This window comes from Oncorhynchus mykiss, chromosome 11, assembly GCF_057628025.1.
Source record: "Oncorhynchus mykiss isolate SJ-2025 chromosome 11, ASM5762802v1, whole genome shotgun sequence".
Taxonomy (NCBI): domain Eukaryota; kingdom Metazoa; phylum Chordata; class Actinopteri; order Salmoniformes; family Salmonidae; genus Oncorhynchus; species Oncorhynchus mykiss.
Window position 1 is genome coordinate 23,304,066 of NC_143032.1, and position 25,935 is coordinate 23,330,000.

Sequence of the window (25,935 nt, forward strand, 5' to 3'; positions counted from 1 at the left end):
ACGAGGATATATTTTAGCCATGCAGCATTTTTGAATGTTTCCTTCTCAAAGCTTTAACGTCTGTCAAATAATGGTTTACAAAACTTCTTTAAAAAAAATAAAGTAGATTCACTGGGTTTTCACTGACCTGGCTTCTCAGTTAAGGTTTTCTTAACAAACGTTACTATACTATCTATCGAGAAATCAATTAAAACGATGTGTCTAAGTCTCCATAACAAAAGCCTGACCTTGAAGCACTGCTCTCATCATGTGTTGTCAATGACAAGCATACTTTCAAGGCTTCCCTTTGCAACAACTTCTTTATAAAATCTTCAAGACCAAGAAGCAATGATGGGTCTATGAGAGACGGGCAGCTCCTGAATGGACTTCATCACATTGTTTGTTCTGAGAAGAATGTGTCTGATGCATCTCAGAACCAATCACGGTCTATTTCAGACAACACAGTATGTCTCTCTTCCTGTACTACATACAGTACAATCCACAGAGCCCACAGCAGTGATTCTCACATTCAACACCCACCATCGTTCTTCAGTCTTCAACTTCAGAGTGACAAGACGTGCTGATTGTAACCGCCAGGTATTACAACATATTGTTTTAAACCCATTCTGTATTCAATGCCTTCTCACTGCTAATTTCCTTGGCGATTCATATTAATTTGCTACTGTGTGTGCAGATACCATCTTACTGTTTGTTGTATGTCTGACAAAACCAGACAAATACAGATCCACACAGCCTTTTGATGAATGTGTTCAGGCAATGGGAAAGACGTTATTGGAATTTCTTTTGGACTAAAATATGTCTGTATGTGTATGATTCCATTTAGGCCAAAATTACAAACACCTCTGTGCTATCCCCCTCACACGAAAAAAAAAAACCAAGCATCTCTTAACCATAGAAAGTTACCCAAACTTATCTGAAGCTAACTTATAATCCATCCATTAAACTGTATAATTACAACGACAAACTTGTATTCTCTTTTATCAAGGTAAAAAGCATACAAATGAATGAAATTTCAAATGATGATTGAATCGTGCTCAATGGAATACAAATGAAGGCTTTTCAAAAGACAGAACACTTCTCCCTAAATAGATGGCATTCTGATTTCATCGAGAGCGTTATTTTTTTTAATTCCGTAATTAACTTTTCCCATTAATTCAGTGGGAGGAATCTCTGGTTGCATGCGCTGAGACTCCTCAGATCCCCTGTGTTAAGATTTGACAGCGCAGGTGGAGGGGTGGTATTACCAAAATATTAAATCATCTAGAAAGAGAAAACCATAAAGAGTGGATGCATTTATTCACAGATTGTGATTCAATTTGCATGCTGATTCTGTTGCTGATTACTCCCTAGGCACGAACCACTGAGGGAAGTTAAATGAACAGTGAAGTTAAAAACCCACTTTCCCAATTTAAATATCAAAAGTTGAGGGAATATTCAAGTAATAAAGTTGAAGAAAGGAATTCTTGGCCTTGGTCTGTATACTGCCATAGTGACACAATGTGGCTAGCAGTGTGTTTTGAGGCTTGATAACATGATCAAACAGACAGATTAACAGCTACACGACAACACAAACCAAACCAGTGAAACACATGTAAATACACACAGCAGATGGAGTATTGAATGCAACCAATGATTTTCACAGCCAGCGGCCCAGCTTGAGGTAAAGTATACTTAAGAGTACAGTTTGTTAAGTCTGAATCGGCTAACTAGTAAAAAACAATACAGCTATATGTTTTATTGTCATATACACCATATACAGTTAACATACACTTAGGATGGAGTCATTAAAACTCGTTTTTCAAACACTCCACAAATGTCTTGTTAAACTATAGTTTTGGCAAGTCGGTTAGGACATCTACTTCGTGCATGACACAAGTCATTTTTCCAACAATTGTTTACTGACAGATTATTTCACTGTATCACAATTCCAGTGGGTCAGTTTACATACACTAAGTTGACTGTGCCTTTATTCCAGATTCCAGATAATGATGTCATGGCTTTAGAAGCTTCTGATAGGCTAATTGACATAATTTGAGTCAAATGGAGGTGAACCTGTGGATGTATTTCAAGGTCTACCTTCAAACTCAGTGCCTCTTTGCTTGACAGCATGGAAATATCAAAAGAAATCAGCCAAGACCTCAGGAACACAATTGTAGACCTCCACAAGTCTGGTTCATCCTTGGAAGCAATTTCCAAATGCCTGAAGGTACCATGTTCATCTGTACGAACACCATGGGACCATGCAGCCGTCATACCGCTCAGGAAGGAGACACGTTCTGTCTCCTAGAGATGAACGTACATTGTTGAGAAAAGTGCAAATCAATCCCAGAACAACAGCAAAAGACCTTGTGAAGATGCTGGAGGAAACAGGTACAAAAATATCTATATCCACAGTAAAACCATACCTATATCGACATAACCTGAAAGGCTGCTCAGCAAGGAAGAAGCCACATCTCCAAAACCGCCATAAAATAGCCAGACTACGATTTGCAACTGCACATGGGGACAAAGATCGTACTTTTTGGAGAAATGTCCTCTGGTCTGATGAAGCAAAAATAGAACTGTTTGGCTATAATGACCATCGTTATGTTTGGGGGAAAAGTCTTGCAAACAGAAGAACACCATCCCAACCTTGAAGCACGGGGGTGGCAGCATCATGTTGTGGGGGTGCTTTGCTGCAGGAGGGACTGGTGTACTTCACAAAATAGGATAATTTTGTGGATATATTGAAGCAACATCTCAAGACATCAGTCAGGAAGTTAAAGCTTGGTCGCAAATGGGTCTTCCAAATCGACAATGACCATAAGCATACTTCCAAAGTTGTGGCAAAAGGACAACAAAGTCAAGGCATTGGGAGTGGCCATCACAAAGCCCTGACCTCAATCCTAAAGAAAATGTGTGGGCAGTATTGAAAAACGTGTACGAGCACGGAGGTCTACAAACCTGACTCAGTTACACCAGCTCTGTCAGGAGGAATTAGCCAAAATTAACTCAACTTATTGTGGGAAGCTTGTGGAAGGCTACCCAAAACTTTTGACTCAAGTTAAACAATTTTAAAAGCAATGCTACCGAATACTAAATTAGTGTATGTAAACTTCTGACTCACTGGGAATGTGATGAAAGAAATATGCTGAAATAAATCATTCTCTCTACTGTTATTCTGACATTTCACATTCTTAAAATAAAGTCGTGATCCTAACTGACCTAAGACAGGGAATTTTTACTAGGATTAAATGTCAGTAACTGTGAAAAACTGAGTTTAAATGTAGTTGGCTAAGGTGTATGTAAACTTCTGACTTCAACTGTAGCTTCAGTGAAATGTGTTGTTTTACAGGGTCAGTCATAGTAATACAACACGCCTGGAGCAAATTAGGGACCAGTGCTTTGATGGTCACATCAAAGGATTTTTCACCTTGTCGTCTCAGTTATTCCAACCAGTGACCTTTCGATTACTGGCCCAACAGTCTAACCGCTAGTCTACCTGCCGCCCCTAGTATAAATGGTATATGGTGAGTTGGAGGAGGCCAGATGGCATTGTGTTCGCTGTATCAACAGCATAGATGCTCTAAACAGGGAGAGAGCTGGAGAGATAGAGAATAAAAGAGAGCGCGAGAGATAGAGTGAGCGAGAGAAAGATAGGGGCAGAGAGAGAGAGAGAGAAAGAGAGAGAGAGAGAGAAAAAGAGAGAGAAAGAGAGAGAGAGAGCAAGAGAGAGAGAGAAAGAGAGAGAGAGAGAAAGAGAGAGAGAGAGCGAGAAAGAGAGAGAGAGCGAGAGAGCGAGAGAAAGAAAGAAAGAGAGAGCGAGAGAGCGAGAGAGAGAGAAAAAAAGAGAGAGAGAGAGCAAGAGAGAGAGAGAAAGAGAGAGAGAGAGAAAGAGAGAGAGAGAGCGAGAAAGAGAGAGAGAGCGAGAGAGCGAGAGAAAGAAAGAAAGAGAGAGCGAGAGAGCGAGAGAGCGAGAGAGCGAGAGAGCGAGAGAGAGAGAGAGAGAGAGAAAGAGAGAGAGAGAAAGAGAGAGAGGTGAGAGAGAGAGAAAGAGAGGTGAGAGAGAGAGAAAGAGAGAGAGAAAGAGAAAGAGAGAGAGAAAAAGAGAAAAAGAAAGAGAGAAAGAGAGAGAGAAAAAGAGAAAAAGAAAGAGAGAAAGAGAGAGAAAGAGAGAGAGAGAGAGAGAAAGAAAGGGGTAGAGAGAGAGGGGTAGAGAGAGAGAGAGAGAGGGGTAGAGAGAGAGAGAGGGGTAGAGTGAGAGAGAGGGGTAGAGAGAGAGAGAGAGAGAGAGAGAGAGAGAGAGAGAGAGAGAGAGAGAGAGAGAGAGAAAGAAAGGGGTAGAGAGAGAGGGGTAGAGAGAGAGAGAGAAAGAGAGAGAGATGGTTGCTGTGCTGTTACCTGCAGAGGTAAAGACGAGAGAGAAACATAGAGCGGTGAGAGAGAAGTGGAGAGACAGAAAGAGAGGTAGAGAGAGATAGATGGTTGCAGAGCCGTTACCTGCAGGACAGAAGCTCCAGCATGAAGGAACTGCAGACCAGACTCCGCTGAGTCGATGCCCCCAGTGGCCAGGATGGGAAAGCCAGGCAGGGCTTTGGCGATGGCGGATACAGCACGCAGGGCGATGGGCCGGATGGCGTTTCCTGTAGACAGAAACATAAATGTAGAAACAGTGGCAGAAATAACCATTTACATACATGTATACCTGCGGATGTGTAGGGGCTAGCTAGGGACGGGTCCAATTGTTTTTGTTGATGGACTTGGCTAACGCGTATTTATACTTTTTATTTCACCTTTATTTAACCAGGTAGGGCAGTTAAGAACAAGTTCTCATTTACAACTGCGACCTGGCCAAGATAAAGCAAAGCAGTGTGACAAAAACAACACAGAGACACACATAAACAAATGTAGTCAATAACACAATAGAAAATTATTTGTACAGTGTGTGAAAATGTAGGAGAGTAGGGAGGTAAGGCAATAAATAGGCCACAGAGGCAAAATAATTACAATTTAGCATTAACACTGGAGTTGTAGATGTGTAGATGATGATGTGCAAGTATAGATACTGGGGTGCAAAAGAGCAAGAGGGTAAGTAATAATATGGGGATGAGGTAGTTGGGTGTGCTATTTACAGATTGGCTGTGTACAGGTACAGTGATCGGTAAGCTGCTCTGACAGCTGATGCTTAAAGTTAGAGAGGGAGATATAAGACTCCAGCTTCAGAGATTTTTGCAATTCGTTCCAGTCATTGGCTGCAGAGAACAGGAAGGAAAGGCGGCCAAAGGAAGTGTTGTCTTTGGGAATGAAAGTGAAATATACCTGCTGGAGCGCATGCTACAGTGAGCTGAGATAAGGCGGGGCTTTACCTAGCAAAGACTTATAGATGACCTGGAGCCAGTGGGTTTGGCGACGAATATATATGTTTGCATACAGGTCGCAGTGGTGGGTAGTATATGGGGCTTTGGTGACAAAACGGATGGCACTGTGATAGACTACATCTAGTTCGCTGAGTAGAGTGTCGGAGGTTATTTTGTAAATGACATCGCCAAAGTCAAGGATCGGTAGGATAGTCAGTTTTACGAGGGTATGTTTGGCAGCATGAGTGAAGGAGGCTTTGTTGCGAAATAGGAAGCCGATTCTAGATTTTATTTTGGATTGAAGATGCTTAATGTGAGTCTGGAAGGAGAGTTTATAGTCTAACTAGACACCTAGGTATTTTTTAGTCTACATATTCTAAGTCAGAACCGTCCAGAGAAGTGATGCTAGTCGGGTGGGATGGTGCAGGCAGCAATCGGTTGAAGAGCATGCACTTAGTTTTACAAGCATTTAAGCAGTTGGAGGCCACGGAAGGAGTGTTGTATGTTCCAAGATAGCAGTGGGATGTCTGTTTTGATTGTCCTGTCCCGTCCCGTGTATATATTGTTTTCTTCGTATATATTTCTATTATTTTTAATCTAATTTTCCATCTACGGACTGAACATACTCTCCTGCAACCCGCCTCATCCAATGTGGTACGGATCTGCTATTCTTACACTTTTGAACCGGACCCCCTTCAGAAGCTAGCCAGATAACTAGCTACTAGCTAGTAGTCAGTTAGCCACTGCTAGCAGTCATCACCGTTAACTCGGACATCTGCCAGCCTCAGCCTGGGAAACTCTTGCCAGCCTTCACAGAACGATATCTACCCAGAGCATATTAGACTGCTTTTCTCTAACACATCTCCGGAGCTAGCCTCGAAATAGGCCCATCTTCCGGCTAGCTGAAGAGATCCTTCAAGCAATTCCTGGGCTTCAATTACCTCTTTTTCCAATTGGCCTGAACCCTTTGCTGCTGACATGGAGCATCGCCGATCCATCACGACTGGTCAGCCAATGTAACTGTCCGAGGAGGTTTCTGTCCTGAAGCAAGCACCAGTTAGGAGCTACTCTCGAACTAGGCCCATCTTCCGGCTACCCGAAGAAATCCATCAGATAATTCCTGGGCTTCAATACCTCTTCTGCCAATTGGCCTGGACCCATTGCTGCCGACACGGAGCCTCGCCGATCCATTACAACTGGTCTGCCGACGTAACCGTCCGAGGGGGTTTCAACAGGCTATCCTGTTGCGAGGTCCCCCTGAGGCCCATTTGCTAGCCTGCTTTCCTTGCCTGCTAGCTGTCTGAATCGCCATGTCTCCAGCTCACCGAACTACTCACTGGACCTTATGATCACTCGGCTACACATGCCTCTCCCTAATGTAAATATGCCTTGTCTATTGCTGTTTTGGTTAGTAATTTTTGTCTTATTTTACTGTAGAGCCTCCAGCCCTGCTCAATATGCCATAGCTAGCCCTTATGTTCCACCCCCCAACACATGCGGTGACCTCACCTGGCTTAAATGGTGCATCTAGAGACAAAACCTCTCTCATCGTCACTCAATGACTAGGTTTACCTCCACTGTACTCACATCCTACCATACCCTTGGCTGTACATAATGCCTTGAATCTATTATTCCGTGCCCATAAACCTGCTCCTTTTACTCTCTCTTCCAAACGCACTAGACAACCTATTCTTTTAGAGTTTAGCCGTACTCTTATCCTCCTCCTCCTCTGTTCCTCTGGTGATGTAGAGGTTAACCCCTGCAACCACAGCATCCCTCCCATTCCCCAGGCGCTGTCATTTGTTGACTTCTGTAACTGAAAAAGCATTGGTTTCATGCATGTTAACATCAGAACCCACCTCCCTAAGTTTGTTTTGTTCACTGCTTTAGCACACTCCGCCAACCCAGATGTCCTAGCCGTGTCTGAATCCTGGCTTAGGAAGGCCACCAAAAATCCCACTGCACTGAGGAAAGGAAACATTGTCACCACTGATAAATCTACAATAATCAATAGTTTCAATAAGCATTTTTTGTACGGCTGGCCATGCTTTCCACCTGGCTAACCCTACCCCGGCCAACAGCTCAGCAAACCCTGCAGCAACTTTTTAAATGTATTTTTTACCTGTATTTAACTAGGCAAGTCAGAACAAATTCCTATTTTCAATGACGGCCTGGGTTAACTGCCTGTTCAGGGGCAGAACGAGAGATTTGTACCTTGTCAGCTCGGGGATTTGAACTTGCAACCTTCTGGGTACTAGTCCATTGCTCTAACCACTAGGCTAACCTGCCTAAGCCCTCCCCCTGCTTCCCCTTCACCCAAATCCAGACAGCTGATGTTCTGAAAGAGCTGCAACATCTGGATACCTACAAATCAGCTGGCCAAGACAATCTGGACCCTTGCTTTCTAAAATTATCTGTTGAAATTGTTGCAACCCCTATTACCAGCCTATCCAACCTCTCTTTCGTATCGTCTGAGATCCCCAAAGATTGGAAAGCGGCCGCGGTCATCCCCCTCTTCAAAGGGGGAGACACTCTAGACCCAAACTGTTATAGACATATATCCATCCTGCCCTGCCTTTCTAAAATCTTCGAAAGCCAAGTTAACAAACAGATCACTGACCATTTCGAATCCCAACGTACCTTCTCCACTATGCAATCTGGTTTCCGAGCTGGTCATGGGTGCACCTCAGCCACGCTCAAGGTCCTAAACGATATCATAACCGCCATAGATAAAAGACAGTACTGTGCAGCTGTCTTCATTGACCTGTCCGAAGCTTTAGACTCTGTCAATCACCGCATTCTTATCGGCAGACTCAATAGCCTTGCCTTCTCAAATGACTGATTCGCCTGGTTCACCAACTACTTCTCAGCTAGAGTTCAGTGTGTTAAATCGGAGGGCCTGTTGTCCGGACCTCTGGCAGTCTCTATAGGGGTGCCACAGGGTTCAATTTCTCGGGCCGACTCTTTTCTCTGTATATATCAATGATGTCGATCTTGCTGCTGGTGATTCTCTGATCCACCTCTACGTAGACGACACCATTCTGTAAACACCTGGCCCTTCTTTGGACACTGTGCTAACAAAACTCCAAACGAGCTGGTTTTTGTGCTGGTCAAGGGCAGTCAAGTCTGGGGTGAACCAAGGGCTATATCTGTTCTTAGTTCTACATTTTTTGAACAGGGCATGCTTACTTAAGATGGTGAGGAAAGCACTTTTGAAGAGCAAACAGGCATCTTCTACTGACGGAATGAGGTCAATATCCTTCCAGGATACCCGGGCCAAGTCGATTAGAAAGGCCTGCTCGCTGAAGGGTTTTAGGGAGCGTTTGACAGTGATGAGGGGTGGTCGTTTGACCGCGGACTCATTACGCATGCAGGCAATAAGGCAGTGATCGCTGAGATCCTGGCTGAAGACAGCAGAGGTGTAATTAGAGGGCAAGTTGGTCAGGATGATATCTATGATGGTAGCCGAGTTTACGGATTTGGGGTTGTACCTGGTAGGTTCCTTGATAATTTGTGTGAGATTGAGGGCATCTAGTTTAGATTGTAGGATGGTTGGGGTGCTAAGAATGTCCCAGTTTAGGTCACCTAACAGTACGAACTCTGAAGATAGATGGGGTGCGATCACTTCACATATGGTGTCCAGGGCACAGCTGGGGGCTGAAGTGGGTCAATAACAAGCGACAACGGTGAGAGACTTGTTTCTGGAAATGTGAATTTAAAATAAGTAGAAAATCTAATTGTTTTATATAGTATGACAGAACTATGCAGTCTAACTCTGCAGTAGATAGAACTGCCAAAGGGGGCGGAGTTGCTATCTTGTTCTGAAAATGTCATTGTTAGGGATGAAAATTTCAGGATTTTTGGTGGCCTTCCTAAGCCAGGATTCAGACACGGCTAGGACATCCGGGTTGTTGGAGTGTGCTAAAACAGTGAATAAAACAAACTTAGGGAGGAGTCTTCTAATGTTAACATGCATGAAACCAAGGCTTTTACAGTTACAGAAGTCAACAAATGACAGCGCCTAGGGAATGGGAGTGATGCTGGGGGCTGCAGGGCCTGGGTTAACCTCTACATCACCAGAGGAACAGAGGAGGAGTAGGATAAGGGTAAGGGTAAAGGCTATAAAAACGGGTTGTCTAGTGCGTTCGGAACAGAGAGTAAAAGGAGCAGGTTTCTGGGCGCGGAATAATAGATTCAAGGCATAATGTACAGACAAGGGTATGGTAGGATGTGAGTACCTAGGCATTGAGTGACGATGAGAGAGGTTTTGTCTCCAGAGACACCATTTAAACAAGGTGAGGTCACCGCATGTGTGGGGGTACCAGTCCGCGTTAGCCAAATCCAACAAAAGGGCTAGCTATGGCATATTGAGCAGGGCTGGAGGCTTTACCGTGAAATAAGACAATAATCACTATCCAAAACAGCAGTAGACAAGGCATATTGACATTAGGGAGAGGCATGTGTAGCCGAGTGATCATAGGGTCCAGTGAGTAGCTAGGCGAGCTGGAGACACGGCGATTCAAACAGCTAGCAGGCCGGGGCTGGCAGGCTAACAGATGGGCCTGCGGGGGACGTCGCAACGGAAGAGCCTGTAGAAACCCCCTCAGATGGTTACGCCGGCGTAGATCGGAGGGGCACCGTGTCGGCAGTAACGTGGTCCAGGCCAATTGGCAAAAGAGGTATTGTAGCCCAGGAATTGGCTGATGGAATCTCTTCAGCTAGCCGGGAGATGGGCCTAGCTTGAGGCTAGCTCCAGGCTAACTGGTGCTCGCATTGGGACAGAGACATTAGCCAGGAGTAGCCACTCGGATAGCAGCTAGCTAGCTGCGATGATCCGGTGTGAAGGTTCAGAGCTAACAGTAGGAATACGGAGATGTGGTAGAGAAAAGCAGTCCGATATGCTCTGGGTAGATATCGTGCTGTGCAGGCTGGCAGGAGTAGACCGGGCTGAGGCTGGCGGATGTCCAAGTTAACGATGATGACCACTAGCAGTGGCTAACTGACTACTAGCTAGTAGCTAGTTAGCTGGCTAGCTACTGATGGGGGTTCCTGTTCTAATGTGTAAAAAATAGCAGATCCGTACCACATTGGGTGAGGCGGGTTGCAGAGGAGTATGTTCAGTCCGTAGATGGAAATTGAGATTAAAAATCTAAAAAATATATGCAAAATATATACGAAGCAAACAATACATACACTAGACGGGACAAGACAAGACAAAAACAGCCACCCGACTGCTACGCCATCGTGGAAAATTTGATTAGTTCACCATAAGTGACAAGAAGTCTACAAGCAAGAGGGAAAATAAGAGTGAGGATAGGGAATCAGAAAGGCCTTTATTGCACCAACTGTCTTTTGAAATATGGAGGGATGTGAATATCTTGTAATTTAATTTATCTTCCCAGGTTATTACATTAATACAGACTGTTAAGGGTACTACAGGGTGCCGTCGCAATCTCTCCCTCTCTGTACGTCTCTCGCTCTGTATGTCACTCCCCACCTCTCCATCACTCACTATAGCTCTCTCTGTCTCCCTGCCTCTCTCCTTGTGGCCTAGCATAGCACGAGACATTCTAGTCTCCCCTCTCCATCGCTCACTCTATCGCTCACTCTCTCCGTGGCCTACCACAGCGCAGGACGTTCCAGTCTCTGGATCTAAATAAGTGTAGACAATGTCTGTCTCTGATCAATGGGAGAAAAGCCTGCCTGCTAAATGAGGTTAAATCTAATGTGATAAACTGCTCCATCTGTCAGTGGGATTGGACTGGAGGCTTTAATTCATTCAGGAGGTGGGAGAGACAGGTAAATAAACGAGGGGTGTAACATTAGAAGATGCATGAAGAGCGGAGCTTTCTAGGGCTTTGACAGGCTGGGAGAAGAAGACACTTCTTGTTTTTTCTTTTAGTCAGACTTCTTAATGACAGTATAGGGGTAATTCATGGATATGGTTGTGTTGTTGTCTTCCATGTGTGGCTGACTGATGCCCTTTAATGTGTGCAGGCATCTGTAAATAGCAGAAGTTCAAGCGAGAACTTCATATCTCAAGTTGTGCACGTTAACACAGTCTGCATGTTCCTATGTTTCTATGACTGTATTTATGGTTTCTGAGACCTCTGTCTTTCCATCAAGTCTCCTCTGGTAACATCCACCAAATACTGCTGTCCTCTTGTACTGTAGTATCCTCCTCCTGCTCCTTTCCACAACAAACCATAGCTAACCCACTACCTCCTATCCCTTCAATAACACCCCCATACTTTCACCACAAATATAAGATTGCAAATCAATTGTAACAGCCAAATTAGCTCATGTTTGGCGTATATTTGGTTTGGAAGGCTGTTCATGCAAATCTGTAATGAGTTATTGCTATATGCCGTGTCCCAAATTGCACCCTATTCCCTATACAGGGTACATGTAATCCGTTAGATGTAACTGATTAGATGTAACTGATGTAACTGATTACAAAAAAACTTGAATCCTTTACGTTACCATCAGAAATATTGTAATCAGATTACATATACTTTTGAAAAAATAGATGATTACTTCTAGGACTACTTTTAAATTCAAAATTATTTGTCACCTTTCTGCTTTCTCAAAGACATTCAAATCAGCACTGAAAAAAGGCGAAAGTTTAAGTTTGTTCCACCTGAGCGAGTCTGACCACAAATCAGAGACCAATATGATGACACCAAAGTTGATTGCGGCAAAAGAGCAAGAATAGGCTGTCCACGCTGTCTTCCAATGGTGCAAATGCTGTTGGAATCCAAAGATTATCCAACTTCAATAAAGGCTTGGAGGTAAGAACGACAGCAGTGGTGGAGCCTACGGGCGATACGGACATCACACTGCTGCTCTCTTAGGTATCCCTTTCACCTGTACTCAATTTCAACGATTTTACCAAGTCACAGTTCATATAAGGAAATCAGTCAATTTAATTAAATTCATTAGGCCCTAATTTAATGATTTTACATGACTGGGCAGGGGTGCAGCCGTGGGTGGACCTGGGACAGCATAGGCCCACCCACTTAGGAGCCAGGCCCAGCCAATCAGAATGAGTTTTCCCCCACTAAAGGGCGTTATTACAGACAGAAATACTCCTCAAGTTTCATCAGCTGTCCGGGTGGCTGGTCTCAGATGATCCCACAGGTGAAGAAGCCGGACGTGGAGGTCCTGGATTGGCATGGTTACACGTGGTCTGCGGTTGTGAGGCCGGTTGGACGTACTGCCAAATTCTCTTAAAAGACGTTGCGGCTTATGGTAGAGAGATTAACATTAAATTATCTGCCAACAGTTCTGGTGGAGATTCCTGCAGTCAGCATGATAATTGCACACACCCTCAAAACTTGAGACATCTGTGGCATTGTGTTGTGTGACAAAACTGCACATTGTGGCCTTTTATTGTCCCCAGCACAAGGTGCACCTGTGTAATGACCATGCTGTTTAATCAGCTTCTTGATATGCCACACCTGTCAGGTGGATGGATTATCTTGGCAAAGGAGAAATGTTCACTCACAGGTATGTAAAGAAATGTGTGCACAAAATATAAATATGTTTTGTTTGTATAGAAAAATTCTGGCATATTGAACCATGAACCATGGGACCAACAATTTATATGTTGCGTTTATATTTTTGTTCAGTACAACTATTTGCGCCTTATGAATTGTGGTTGTTGTGGACAAATTAATGTGTGTGTTTTAACCCAATAATGGTTGAATTCCATACTGTCACTTGTCCACTCAAGCTTAACATTGTTGTCATCTATCGCACACCAGGTGCCCTGGGAAAGTTCCTCAATGAGCTCGACACCTTGATTAGCTAATTTCTTGACGATGGCTCACCACTCTTCGTACTTGACTTCAACCTCTAGATGTCGGTCTTCCATTAATTTCTTTCCAACTCTCTCTTTACCCTCCTCACCATTTCCCAATCCCCTACAACTCACAAGGCAGGCAATATGCTTTACTCTTTACTCAAGGCTGTTCCCCTACTAATTTCACTGCAACCCCCCTCCAGGTCTCTGATCACTACTTTGTTTAATTTTCTGTCTTCTTTCCTCCAACCCTAGTCACTCAGCCCCTACCCAGATGGTCATGCGCAGTCACAATCTTCTCTCTCCCTCCCACTACTCCTCTTATATCCTATCATCGCTCCCTTCGCTCCCTTCTGCTAAATCCTTCTCCCACCTGTCTCCTGATTCTGCCTCTTCGACCCTTTTCTCCTCCCTTTCCGCATCCTATAACTCACACTGTCCGGTTTGTTCCCGGCCGGCTCGACCCTCCCCTCCTGCCCGTTGGCTGAGTGACTCATTGAGAGCTGCGGGCAGCTGAGCGATAATGGAGGACTAAACTAAACTTTCAGAGGACCTATCATCCTTTCACTCCCTCCTTTCTGCCTTCTTTTCATCTGTATCCACTGCTAAATCCACTTATTATCACTGTAAATGTCAAGCTTCTGCCTCTAACCCTAGGAAAGTCTGATCCACCTTCTGCCTCTAACCCTAGGAAAGTCTTTTCCACCTTCTGCCTCTAACCCTAGGAAAGTCTTTTCCACCTTCTGCCTCTAACCCTAGGAAAGTCTTTTCCACCTTCTGCCTCTAACCCTAGGAAAGTATTTTCCACCTTCTGCCTCTAACCATAGGAAAGTCTTTTCCACCTTCTGCCTCTAACCCTAGGAAAGTCTTTTCCACCTTCTGCCTCTAACCCTAGGAAAGTCTTTTCCACCTTCTGCCTCTAACCCTAGGAAAGGCTTTTCCACCTTCTGCCTCTAACCCTAGGAAAGTATTTTCCACCTTCTGCCTCTAGCCATAGGAAAGTATTTTCCACCTTCTGCCTCTAGCCCTAGGAAACCCTTTTCCACCTTCTCCTCCCTCCTTAATCCTCCACCCCACCCTCCTTCTCTGCGGACGACTGTGTCAACCACTTTGAAAAGAAAGTTGACGACATTCGCTTCTCATTCACTCAGCCTAGAGACCACCGGTCCCACTCACACAGAACTACCCTATGCCTTGACCTCTTTCTCCCCTCTCCAGACGAAATCCTGCGACAAGTGAGGTCTGGCCGCCTGACAACCTGCCCACTCGACCCCGACCTTCTCCCATTCTTCACTTCCCTCATCAACTCATCCTTGACCACTGGCTGTGTCCCCTCTGACTTCAGAATGGGTAGAGTCGCTCCCCTCCTCAAGAAAACCAACAATCGACTCATCTGATGTCAGAAACTATAGACCTGTATCCCTTCTTTATTTTCTTTCCAAAACACTTGAGCGTGCTGTCTCTGATCAACTCTCGTTATCTCTCTCAGAAAGATCTTCTTAACCCTATCCAGAAGCTTCAAGACGGGTCACTCAACCCAGACTGCTCTCCTCTGTGTCACGGAGGCTCTCCGCACTGACAAAGCTGACTCTCTCTCCTATTTTCTCATCCTCCTAGATCTATCCGATGCCTTTGACTCAGTGAACCATCATATCCTCTTCTCCACCCTCTCTGGGCTGGGCGTCTCAGGCTCTGCACACTCTTGGATTGCATCCGCTCCTACCAGTTGACGTGGAGAGAATCTGTGTATGCACCACATACTGTCACTGGTGTCCCCCAGGACTTGGTTCTAGGCCCACTCCTCTTCTCTCAATACACCAAGTCACTCAGCTCCGTCATATCCTCACATGGTCACGTCTTTAATTCCTATGCAGATGACATCCAACTACTTCCTTCCTCTCTTCTGACACCCAGGTGGCGACATGCATCTCTCCGTGCCTGGCAGACATCTCAGCTTGGATGTCAGCCCACCACATCAATCTCAACCTCGACAAGGAGCTGCTCTTTCTCCCGGGGAAGGCCTGCCCACTCAAAGGTCTTTTCATCAGGGTTGTCAACTCCACAGCGTTGCCCTCCCAGAGTGCAAAGAACCTTGGCGTGACCCTGAAGAACACCCTGTCTTTCTCTGCAAACATAAAATTACTGACTCGCTCCTGCAGGTTCATGCTCTACAACATCCGTAGAGTACGACCTCACCTCACACAGGAAGTAGCACAGGTCCTAATCCAGGCACTTGTCATCTCCCATCTGGACTACTGCAATTTGCTGTTGGCTGGGCTCCCCGCTTATCCCATCTCACCCCACTCCTCCGTGCACTACATTGGCTTCCAGTCGAAGCTCGCATCCAGTACAAGACCATGGCGCTTGCCTACAGTGCAGTAAGAGGAACTGCCCTTCCCTTCCTTCAGGCTATGCTCAAACCACCTCTGGTCTCTTGGCCCCCAGGTCTCTCAGCTCCCGCTCAGCCCAGTCCAAACACTTCTCTGTCCTGGCACCTGAAACCCTACCCCTTCGAAGAGTATCTTAAAATGATCCCCCCACCCCCCCCCCCCCCCCCCAAAATATATAAATAAAAAATAAATATAAACGTTCCAGAACCAACACTTGCCTTTGATATGTGTTTGTCCCACCTAGCTATCTTAAGATGAATGTACTAATTGTACGTTTCTCTGGACAAGAGGGTCTTCTAAATGACAAAAATGTCAAATTATTTGAAGAAGTTTAAGCTGCCTATTCATCATTGTTTTTGCGACTAGTGACCCCAGTGAAAATGTGCAAGCTGGCATTTATTGAGATGACTCATGTACTGGAGGCAGCTCTGCAGAGTGGTCACTAGCTGGTACAGCCACAAAGTCGTTTTGAAGCTAACCCTAACCACACTGTTAACTCCAATTCCTAACATTAACCTTAAATTAAGACAAAAAAGCACATTTTTGTTTTCATGAATTTTTACGAAATAGCCAATCTTGACTTTGCAGCTGGCCCATCTAGCGGAAGCTGCTCAGTTCTGCCTCCAGGGCAAGACTCATGACAATAAACGTCAACTTGCGAAAAATGCGCTCTTGCAAAAGCTGCATAGTGTGAATCCCAGTCTATGGAATAAAAGTTTGAGGGAGTTCCTCCCTTCTGAACTCCTCCATGGTATTGTGCTCCAAACTGTCTTCGTGCTGATACATTTTTCTTCCCCTAACGGACACATGCTCAAACACATGCTCAAACTCTCACTTAAAGAGCTGCAAATTATCGCGATATCAAAGTGTCACCAACAAAAACGTAAACAATAGGCCTACAGCAAATGCAGCATATGGCATTTCCTCACATGCTAATAACACCTTTCAGTAGTGCTCAAAGCATGTCATTCCATGAGAGCAGCATTTCTTTTTCAACTCGAAGCAATGAGCCCAATCAGTCCTCCATGACAACAAAATCATAAACAACAGGGTAGGCTAAATAAGTACTTTGTTTTTGGGTTATGGAAAGGTAATACAATTTGACTAATCTATATTTTCAAGTCCTATTCTTGAAGATCAATGGGTATAACATGAATTGAAATATATAGCGTAATCATAGTATTATCTGTAGTAGAAAGCAATGGGTTAGAAGAAGCCTACATAACCAAACCTTAAAGTAAAATGCAACATCCATTTATGGCCAACTATGTAAACTCTAACATTGATTTATCCTGCAATGGATGTTGTTCAAATTGGTAATATTCCTAATGCCTCTTAAAGGGACAGTAATCTAAAAGTAACTGAAAGTAATCAGATTACATTACTGCTTATGGATAAAACAAAAGTTATGTTAGTGATAAAAAAATGTGGACAGGTAACTAGTAACTAACAGATTACGTTTAGAAAGTACCTACCCAACCCTGTCCCTATGTTGTCAAATGAAACGTGTCTACAACATTCATATCTTATATTCTGAGAACATGGCAACCATTTCCTGTGTATGTTTGGTGGGACATTGATGGAATATTCTCCTAACCCTTAAACTGGACATAGGAATATTCTTGCAACGTTCTCATGAAACGTGTCTAGACCATTCATTTCTTATATTCTGAGAACATTGTAACCACGTTCTGTGTATGTTCAGTAGGACGTTGATGGAATACTCTAACCCCCCCCAAAAAACTGGACACAGGAATTTTCTTGCAACATCCCATAGAATGCACCTAGAACATTAATGTTGTATATTCTGATATTCTAGATAAGTTCTGTTTGACATTAAGGTAATGTTCTCTTAACTTTAACACCAAAACGTGCTAAAAAAAGTTCTCAGATGTTTTTTTTCTAAATTAGAATGTTCCCCTAACTAACAGAAAACTGGACACTCAAACATTAGGGGAACATTATGTGGAACATTACAAAAACATTCTCTCTCTGTAGAATTGTTAGCTGGGAAGGTGCTATTTGGGACGCCGCTATAGACATGGTGGCTGGAGAGCGTCAGCATGGCTTCAGCCAAGTCAAAGAGACTGTTGTCAAAGAGACTGCTGTGAAAGAGACTGTTGTCAGTGCCAATATGACATGCTTTTCGGGCTAATCCAGCCAGCTGCCTGGGCCATATGAGCGTTATGGGTTACAAAAAGCTTGTCCGCTCCTCTTTCACTCAGTCTCTCTCTCTCCCTAACCAGCTCTCTACCCCACCATCCCTGTCTCTCTCTCTCCTTTCCTCTCTCTTTCTCTATCCCTCCCCCTTTCTCTCCCTCTCTCCTTCCCCCCTCTCTCCTCCGCTCTCAGACCATCTCACCTCGGCGGAGCGACATCTTCATCTCCCTGAACACCATTCAACACTGTATCCCATCAAAACGCAATCTGACGCCACCTAAAGCCACCTAATCTACTCAGGCAAATCACAGTCAACTTAGCCTAGAGGGAGTGAGTCAGGGAGGGAGAGCAGCACCGCACACTGCTGTGAGTATTATGTTGGGTGACACTCACAACAACATACGCCTCAGGAATTTATTTGCCAGCGCAAATCACTTTCCAGATGAGACGCCTGGTCTTTGTCTGTGGGGTTAGTGGAGCCTTTCATTGTATTAGTAATGGATGAGCAGAAAGGGGCTGGAGGATTCAACACTCACACTACTGACTCCACAGGTCCAGCTTCTCTGATACCCTGGTGTGTGTGTGTGTGTATGTGAATGTGTGTGTTTGTGCGTCTTTAAGTGCATGTGTGTTTTGCCAAGACTTAAAGCCTGGTCTCTCACTGCTTTTCCAATCTGACAAAAGACCAGCATCCTGAACATTGTTCCTATTGTTTCACACCTTATTGCTTGTCCTTCACAACGCACAGCTCCTGTTGTCATGGCCCTCATCTCCTCCCCTCCTCATCTCTATCCAGTGAAGCGACAGGTCCTGTTGTTTCTGAACAACACATCTTTCTCTGGGTCATCCTCCTCATCATTGGGCTTCTGACAACCCGTCTGTCTGTCCAACATCAGGGTATGGTGTGTCAGCCATACACACATACACAAACACATAAACATCTGTTCAACACAGCCTTTTGCATCAGCTCAGATACAGCCATAGCCACATGCATGTTTTCCCGTATGGACAGCTAGAATACACAGTTACTGCAGCAAGCTGAGGCTTCTCTCTCTCTCTCTCTCAATCTACTCTTTCTCTCTAACTACTCTTTCACTCTCCCTCTACACATATCTACTCTCCCTCTCTCCCTCTATATATACACACTACCAGTCAAAGGTTTTAGATCACCTATTCATTTTTCATTTTTTCTATTTTCTACATTGTAGAAGAATAGTAAAGACATCAACTATGTAATAACACATATGGAATCATGTAGTAACCAAAAAAGTGTTACACAAATCTATCTAAATATATTTGAGATTCTTCAAATAGCTACCCTTTGCCTTGACAACTTTGCACACTCTCGGCATTCTCTCAACCAGCTTCATGAGGAAGTCACCTGGAATGCATTTCAATTAACTGGTGTGACTTCTTAAAAGTTAATTTGGGGAATTTCTTTCCTTCTTAATGCGTTTGAGACAATTAGTTGTGTTGTGACAAAGTATGGGGTTATACTGAAGATAGCCCTATTTGGTAAAAGACCATGTCCATATTATGGCAAGAACAACTCAAAAAAGCAAAGAGAAATGATCATCATTACTTTAAGACATGAAGGTCAATCAATCTGGAAAAAGCATGGAGGAGGAGGTGTTATGGTGTGGGGGTGCTTTGATGGTGACATTGTCTGTGATTCATTTAGAATTCAAGGCACACTTAACCAGCATGGCTACCACAGCATTCTGCAGCGATACACCATCCCACCTGGTTTGGGCTTAGTGGGACTATCATTTGTTTTTCAACAGGACAATGACCCAACACACCAACAGGCTATGTAAGGGCTATTTAACCAAAAAGGAGAGTGATGGAGTCCCGCATCAGATGACCTGGCCACCACAATCCCCTGACCTCAGCCAAATTGAGATTATTTGGGATGAGTCAGACCGCAGTGAAGGAAACGCAGCCAACAAGTGCTCAGCATATGTGGGAACTCCTTCAAGACTGTTGAAATGCATTCCAGGTGAAGCTGGTTGAGAGAATGCCAAGAGTCTGCAAAGCTGTCATCAAGGCAAAGGGTGGCTATTTAAAGAATCTCAAATATAAAATATATTTAGATTTGTTGTTTTTTGGTTACTACACTTTTATGGTTACTACATGATTCCTTCTATGCTGGCCTTATAAGCAGAGTTCCTCTGTCCAGTGTCTGTGTTCTTTTGCCCATCTTAATCTTTTATTTATAGTCTGAAATATGGCTTTTTCTTTGCAACTCTACCTAGAAGGCCAGCATCCCGGAGTCGCTTCTTCACTGTTGACGTTGAGACTGGTGTTTTGAGGATACTATTTTTTGAAGCTGCTAGTTGAGGACTTGTGAGGTGTCTGTTTCTCAAACTAGACACTCTAATGTACTTGTCCTCTTGCTCAGTTGTGCACCGGGGCCTCCCACTCCTCTTTCTACTCTGTTTAGAGCCAGTTTGCTCTGTTCTGTGAAGGAAGCTGTTCTGTGAATGCTGATGCTCCAGATACTCAACTAGTCTAAAGATGGCCAGTTGTATTGCTTCTTTAAATCAGCACAAAAGTTTTCAGCTGTGCTAACATAATTGCAAAAGGGTTTTCTAATGATCAATTAGCCTTTTAACTTGGATTAGCTAACATAACGTGCCATTGGAACACAGGAGTGATGATTGCTGATAATGGGCCTCTGTACGCCTTTGTAAATATTCCATAAAAAATTTGCCGTTGCCATCTACAGTAGTCATTTACAACATTAACAATGTCTACACTGTATTTCTAATCAATTTGATGTTATTTTAATGGACAAAAAAAACGTGCTTTTCTTTCAAAAACAAGGACATTTCTAAGTGACCCCAAACTATTGAACGGTAGTGTAGGTATACATATATAAATATCCTCTCTCTCTAGTGATGCCTGCTTACACATGCGGCTCACGGTACACCTGCTACTTTTGATGAATAATTCCAGACACAGACAGACAGACAGATGTGTAGGAATCAGGCAGGAGTATCTGCTGCTTCTCAGAATCGTCTGCTTTTCATCCAACTAGAGGGAGAAAATGCACATCCAAAGGAGCAATTAAGTTCATGGCTATTGAGTCTAGATCTACAGTATATTAATAGGAGCTAGAGGCCTGTATAGTGCAAGCTTGTTTGGAGCAGAGTGAGGAGAAACATCAATTGTGCTTCATAAGATATACAATATTGCTATTCGTTTGGAATTGCATACAATATTCATGTGTTTCAGTATTTGTTGTGGTTCAGACATGTCTCAGATAATTTCCCAAACCAGATCATCAAATATCTGGACATGTGACATACAGTATAATGTGACAGATGGATAAGTAATAACAGTGAATATGAGAAGGTGAACTGAAGGGCATGATTGGAACTGACTACACAACCCCCATCAAATAGTAGTCCTTCTTTCCTTCCTTTCACATTAAGCCATTTATTAGAACTTTACATTTGTATGGAACAATAATGGAAGCCACTTCATTGACCGTGTGGCCTTTCTGTCTGGGCGGTAGGCTACAAAGCAACTGGGTGGGTTTCAGTCCGACAGATAGCAGCGATGGCTATCTTTGTGTGGGGCTTTAAAGATGCATAATTCAGAGGTTTGATACCAGCATCTGGTATTCAGGGTCTGCAAAGGCCACCGGCCACTGCCTCTGGATCTATCCCCTCTCACACACTCATAATAACACACACACACACATACACAAACTTGCTCCTATCCTGTCTGACACTCATAACACACACAGGACCATGGAGAGGACCCAATGCCAGGCAAAGACCGCTGTCTCCTCTCTGGCTTGATTATAATGGCTAAAGAGTAAGCAAGGTCAAATAAAAATGTATTGGTCGCGTACACATATGTTGAAGATGTTATCACAGGTGCAGTGAAATGCTTATTGGCCATATACCACACCACCTTAGACCTTATTGCTTAATGAGTAGAATTCAATGGCTATAATTCATTCTTACATGTTCTATGTTTGAGATGCTTTTGAAAGTAAAAGTTGAAATCAAAACAGTATTGGCATTGTTGAATTCAATTATACTGATGGTTTAGTTAGATAAACTATCAAGTCTGTTTGTTTGGTTACCACGGCAACCACTGTAGCTACAGTATCTAGTAAACTTGCTAGCTATTTCAGTGGATGTTGAACACTTTTCTAAAACAGAAAATGAACACATTTCTATTTGGCAAATGTGTTAAATTATAGCCATGGCATAAAAGGGATAATCAACTCGGGGCTCCTGGCATTCTCTGGAAAATAACAAAACTCTGTGGAAGGTCAGTTCCACTCTGCTGGCGATTCGTGGAACACACCTTCCATGTCGTTCATTATTTTCCATTCAACACATAGCCACTCATGGATTATCCCTTAGGTACAGTGCCTTGCGAAAGTATTCGGCCCCCTTGAACTTTGCGACCTTTTGCCACATTTCAGGCTTCAAAAATAAAGATATAAAACTGTATTTTTTTTGTGAAGAATCAACAACAAGTGGGACACAATCATGAAGTGGAACGACATTTATTGGATATTTCAAACTTTTTTAACAAATCAAAAACTGAAAAATTGGGCGTGCAAAATTATTCAGCCCCTTTACTTTCAGTGCAGCAAACTCTCTCCAGAAGTTCAGTGAGGATCTCTGAATGATCCAATGTTGACCTAAATGACTAATGATGATAAATACAATCCATCTGTGTGTAATCAAGTCTCCGTATAAATGCACCTGCACTGTGATAGTCTCAGAGGTCCGTTAAAAGCGCAGAGAGCATCATGAAGAACAAGGAACACACCAGGCAGGTCCGAGATACTGTTGTGAAGAAGTTCAAAGCCGGATTTGGATACAAAAATATTTCCCAAGCTTTAAACATCCCAAGGAGCACTGTGCAAGCGATAATATTGAAATGGAAGGAGTATCAGACCACTGCAAATCTACCAAGACCTGGCCCTCCCTCTAAACTTTCAGCTCATACAAGGAGAAGACTGATCAGAGATGCAGCCAAGAGGCCCATGATCACTCTGGATGAACTGCAGAGATCTACAGCTGAGGTGGGAGACTCTGTCCATAGGACAACAATCAGTCGTATATTGCACAAATCTGGCCTTTAAGGAAGAGTGGCAAGAAGAAAGCCATTTCTTAAAGATATCCATAAAAAGTGTTGTTTAAAGTTTGCCACAAGCCACCTGGGAGACACACCAAACATGTGGAAGAAGGTGCTCTGGTCAGATTAAACCAAAATTGAACTTTTTGGCAACAATGCAAAACGTTATGTTTGGCCTAAATGCAACACAGCTCATCACCCTGAATACACCATCCCCACTGTCAAACATGGTGGTGGCAGCATCATGGTTTGGGCCTGCTTTTCTTCAGCAGGGACAGGGAAGATGGTTAAAATTGATGGGTCTGCAAAAGACCTGAGACTGGGACGGAGATTTGTCTTCCAACAAGACAATGATCCAAAACATAAAGCAAAATCTACAATGGAATGGTTCAAAAATAAACATATCCAGGTGTTAGAATGGCCAAGTCAAAGTCCAGACCTGAATCCAATCGAGAATCTGTGGAAAGAACTGAAAACTGCTGTTCACAAATGCTCTCCATCCAACCTCACTGAGCTTGAGCTGTTTTGCAAGGAGGAATGGGAAACAATTTCAGTCTCTCGATGTGCAAAACTGATAGAGACATACCCCAAGCGACTTACAGCTGTAATCGCAGCAAAAGGTGGCGCTACAAAGTATTAACTTAAGGGGGCTGAATAATTTTGCACGCCCAATTTTTCAGTTTTTGATTTGTTAAAAAAGTTTGAAATATCCAATAAATGTCGTTCCACTTCATGATTGTGTCCCACTTGTTGTTGATTCTTCACAAAAAAATACAGTTTTATATCTTTATGTTTGAAGCCTGAAATGTGGCAAAAGGTCGCAAAGTTCAAGGGGGCCGAATACTTTCGCAAGGCACTGTATATACTGAACAAAAATATAAAGGCAACATGTAAAGTCTTGTCTTATGTTTCATGAGCTGAAATAAAATATCCCAGAGTAGACATTTTCTATACGCACAAAAAGCTTATTTCTCTCCAATTTTGTCCACAAATTTGTTTTCATCCCTGTTAGTGGGCATTTCTCTTTTGCCAAGATAATTAATTCACCTGACAGCTGTGGCATATCAAGAAGCGGATTAAACAGCATGATGATGACACAGGTGCACCTTGTACTGGGGACAATAAAAGGCCACTCTATAATGTGGAGTTTCGTCACACAACACAATGTCTCAAGTTTTGAGGGATCGTGCGATAGGTGTAACGGATGTGAAACGGCTAGCTAGTTAGCAGTGGTGCGCGCTAAAAGAATGAGGATGTTCACAACCGCAGACCATGTTGTTGATGTGTGCAGAGGGTCCCTGGTTCGCGCGAGGGGACGGTCTAAAGTTATACTGTTACATAGGCATGCTGACTGCAGGAATGTCCACCAGAACTGTTGCCAGATAATGTAATGTTAATTTCTCAACCATAAGCCGCCTCCAACGTCCAACCGGCCTCACAACCGCAGACCACGTATGTTTATGGCATCGTGTGGGTGAGCGTTTCATTGATGTCAACATTGTGAACAGAGTGCCCCATGGTGGAGATGGGGTTATAGTATGAGCATAAGCTACGGACAACGAGCCCAATTGCATTTTATTGGCAATTTGAATGCACAGAGATACCATGATCAGATCCTGAGGCCCATTGTCGTGCCATTCATCCGCTACCATCACCTCATGTTTCAGCATGATAATGCACGGCCCCATGTCGCAAGGATCTGTACACAATTCCTGGAAGCTGAAAATGTCCCAGTTCTTCCATGGCCTGCATATTCACCAGACATGTCACGCATTGAGCATGACTGGGATGCTCTGGATCGAAGTGTACGACAGCGTGTTTCAGTTCGCGCCAATATCCAGCAACTTTGCACATTCATGGAAGAGGAGTGGAACAACATTCCACAGGCCACAATCAACAGCCTGATCAACTCTATGCGAAGGAGATGTCACACTGCACACCCGATACTGACTGGTTTTCTGATCTACACCACAACCTTTTTGAAGGTATCTGTGACCCCAGATTCATATCTGTATTCCAAGTCATGTGAAATCCATAGTTTATGGCCTAATTAATTTATTTCAACTGACTGATTTGCTAATATGAACAGTAACTCAGTAAAATGTTAGAAATTGTTGCATGTGGGGTTTATATTTTTGTATATGATGTTGTGTATAGACAGGATGGACAGTATGTGCATAGAAAAGGTGTGTGTAGCAGTAGATAGGACGAGCCCTGAATATAATACAGTACATTCTTAGAAAAAAAGGGTTCCAAAAGGGTTCAGTGGCTGTCCCCAACACTTTCTGGTTCCATATAGAAACCTCTGTGGAAAGGGTTCTGGATGAAACCAAAAAGGGTTCTACCTGTAACCAAAAGGGACAGCCAAAAAAACATTTTTAGTTCTAGATAGCACCTTTTTTTCTATGAGTGTATACACAGTGCATCCGGAAAGTATTCAGACCCCTTGGCTTTGTCCACATTTTGTCACGTTACATTATTATGGATTATTCTAGAATGGATTAAAATGTTTTCCCTTCTCATTGTACACACAATACCCCATAATGACAAAGCGAAAACAGGTTTTTAGACATTTTTGCAATGTATAACATTTTTTTTTAAATGAAATACCTTATTTACATAAAGTATTCAGACCCCTTCATATGAGACTCGAAATTGAGCTCAGGTGCGTCCTGTTTCCATTGATCATCCTTGAGATGTTTCTCCAACTTGATTGGAATCCACCTGTGGTAAATGAAATTGATTTGGACCATTGAAGGTCCCAAAAAACATAGAGGCCCCCATCACTCTTAAATGGAAGTAGTTTGGAAGCACCAAGACTTCTAAGATCTGGCTGCCCGGCCAAACTGAGCAATCGGGGGAGAAGGGCCTTGGCCAGAGAGGTGACCAAGAACCCAATGGTCACTCTGAAAGAGCTCCATAGTTCCTCTGTGGAGATGGGAGAACCTTCCAGAATGACAACTATCTCTGCAGCACTCCACCAATCAGGCCTTTATGGTAGAATGGCCAGACGGAAGCCACTCCTCAGTAAAATGCACATGACTGCCTGCTTTGAGTTTGCCAAAAGGCACCTAAAGGACTCAGACAATGAGAAACAAGATTCTCTGGTCTGATGAAACAAAGATTGAACTCTTTG

General features: G+C 43.5%; 1 protein-coding gene across 1 annotated transcript in view; it reads right to left on the reverse strand.

The window, feature by feature from the left end:
- The window catches only part of LOC110535495 (dihydropyrimidine dehydrogenase [NADP(+)]), a 210,761-nt gene that overhangs the window by 32,392 nt on the left and 152,434 nt on the right, over window positions 1-25,935 (reverse strand). The window contains exon 19 of the mRNA XM_036935201.2: window positions 4,480-4,622. Coding sequence (XP_036791096.1) covers window positions 4,480-4,622 — 143 coding nt within the window. The remainder of the gene's footprint in view (window positions 1-4,479; window positions 4,623-25,935) is intronic.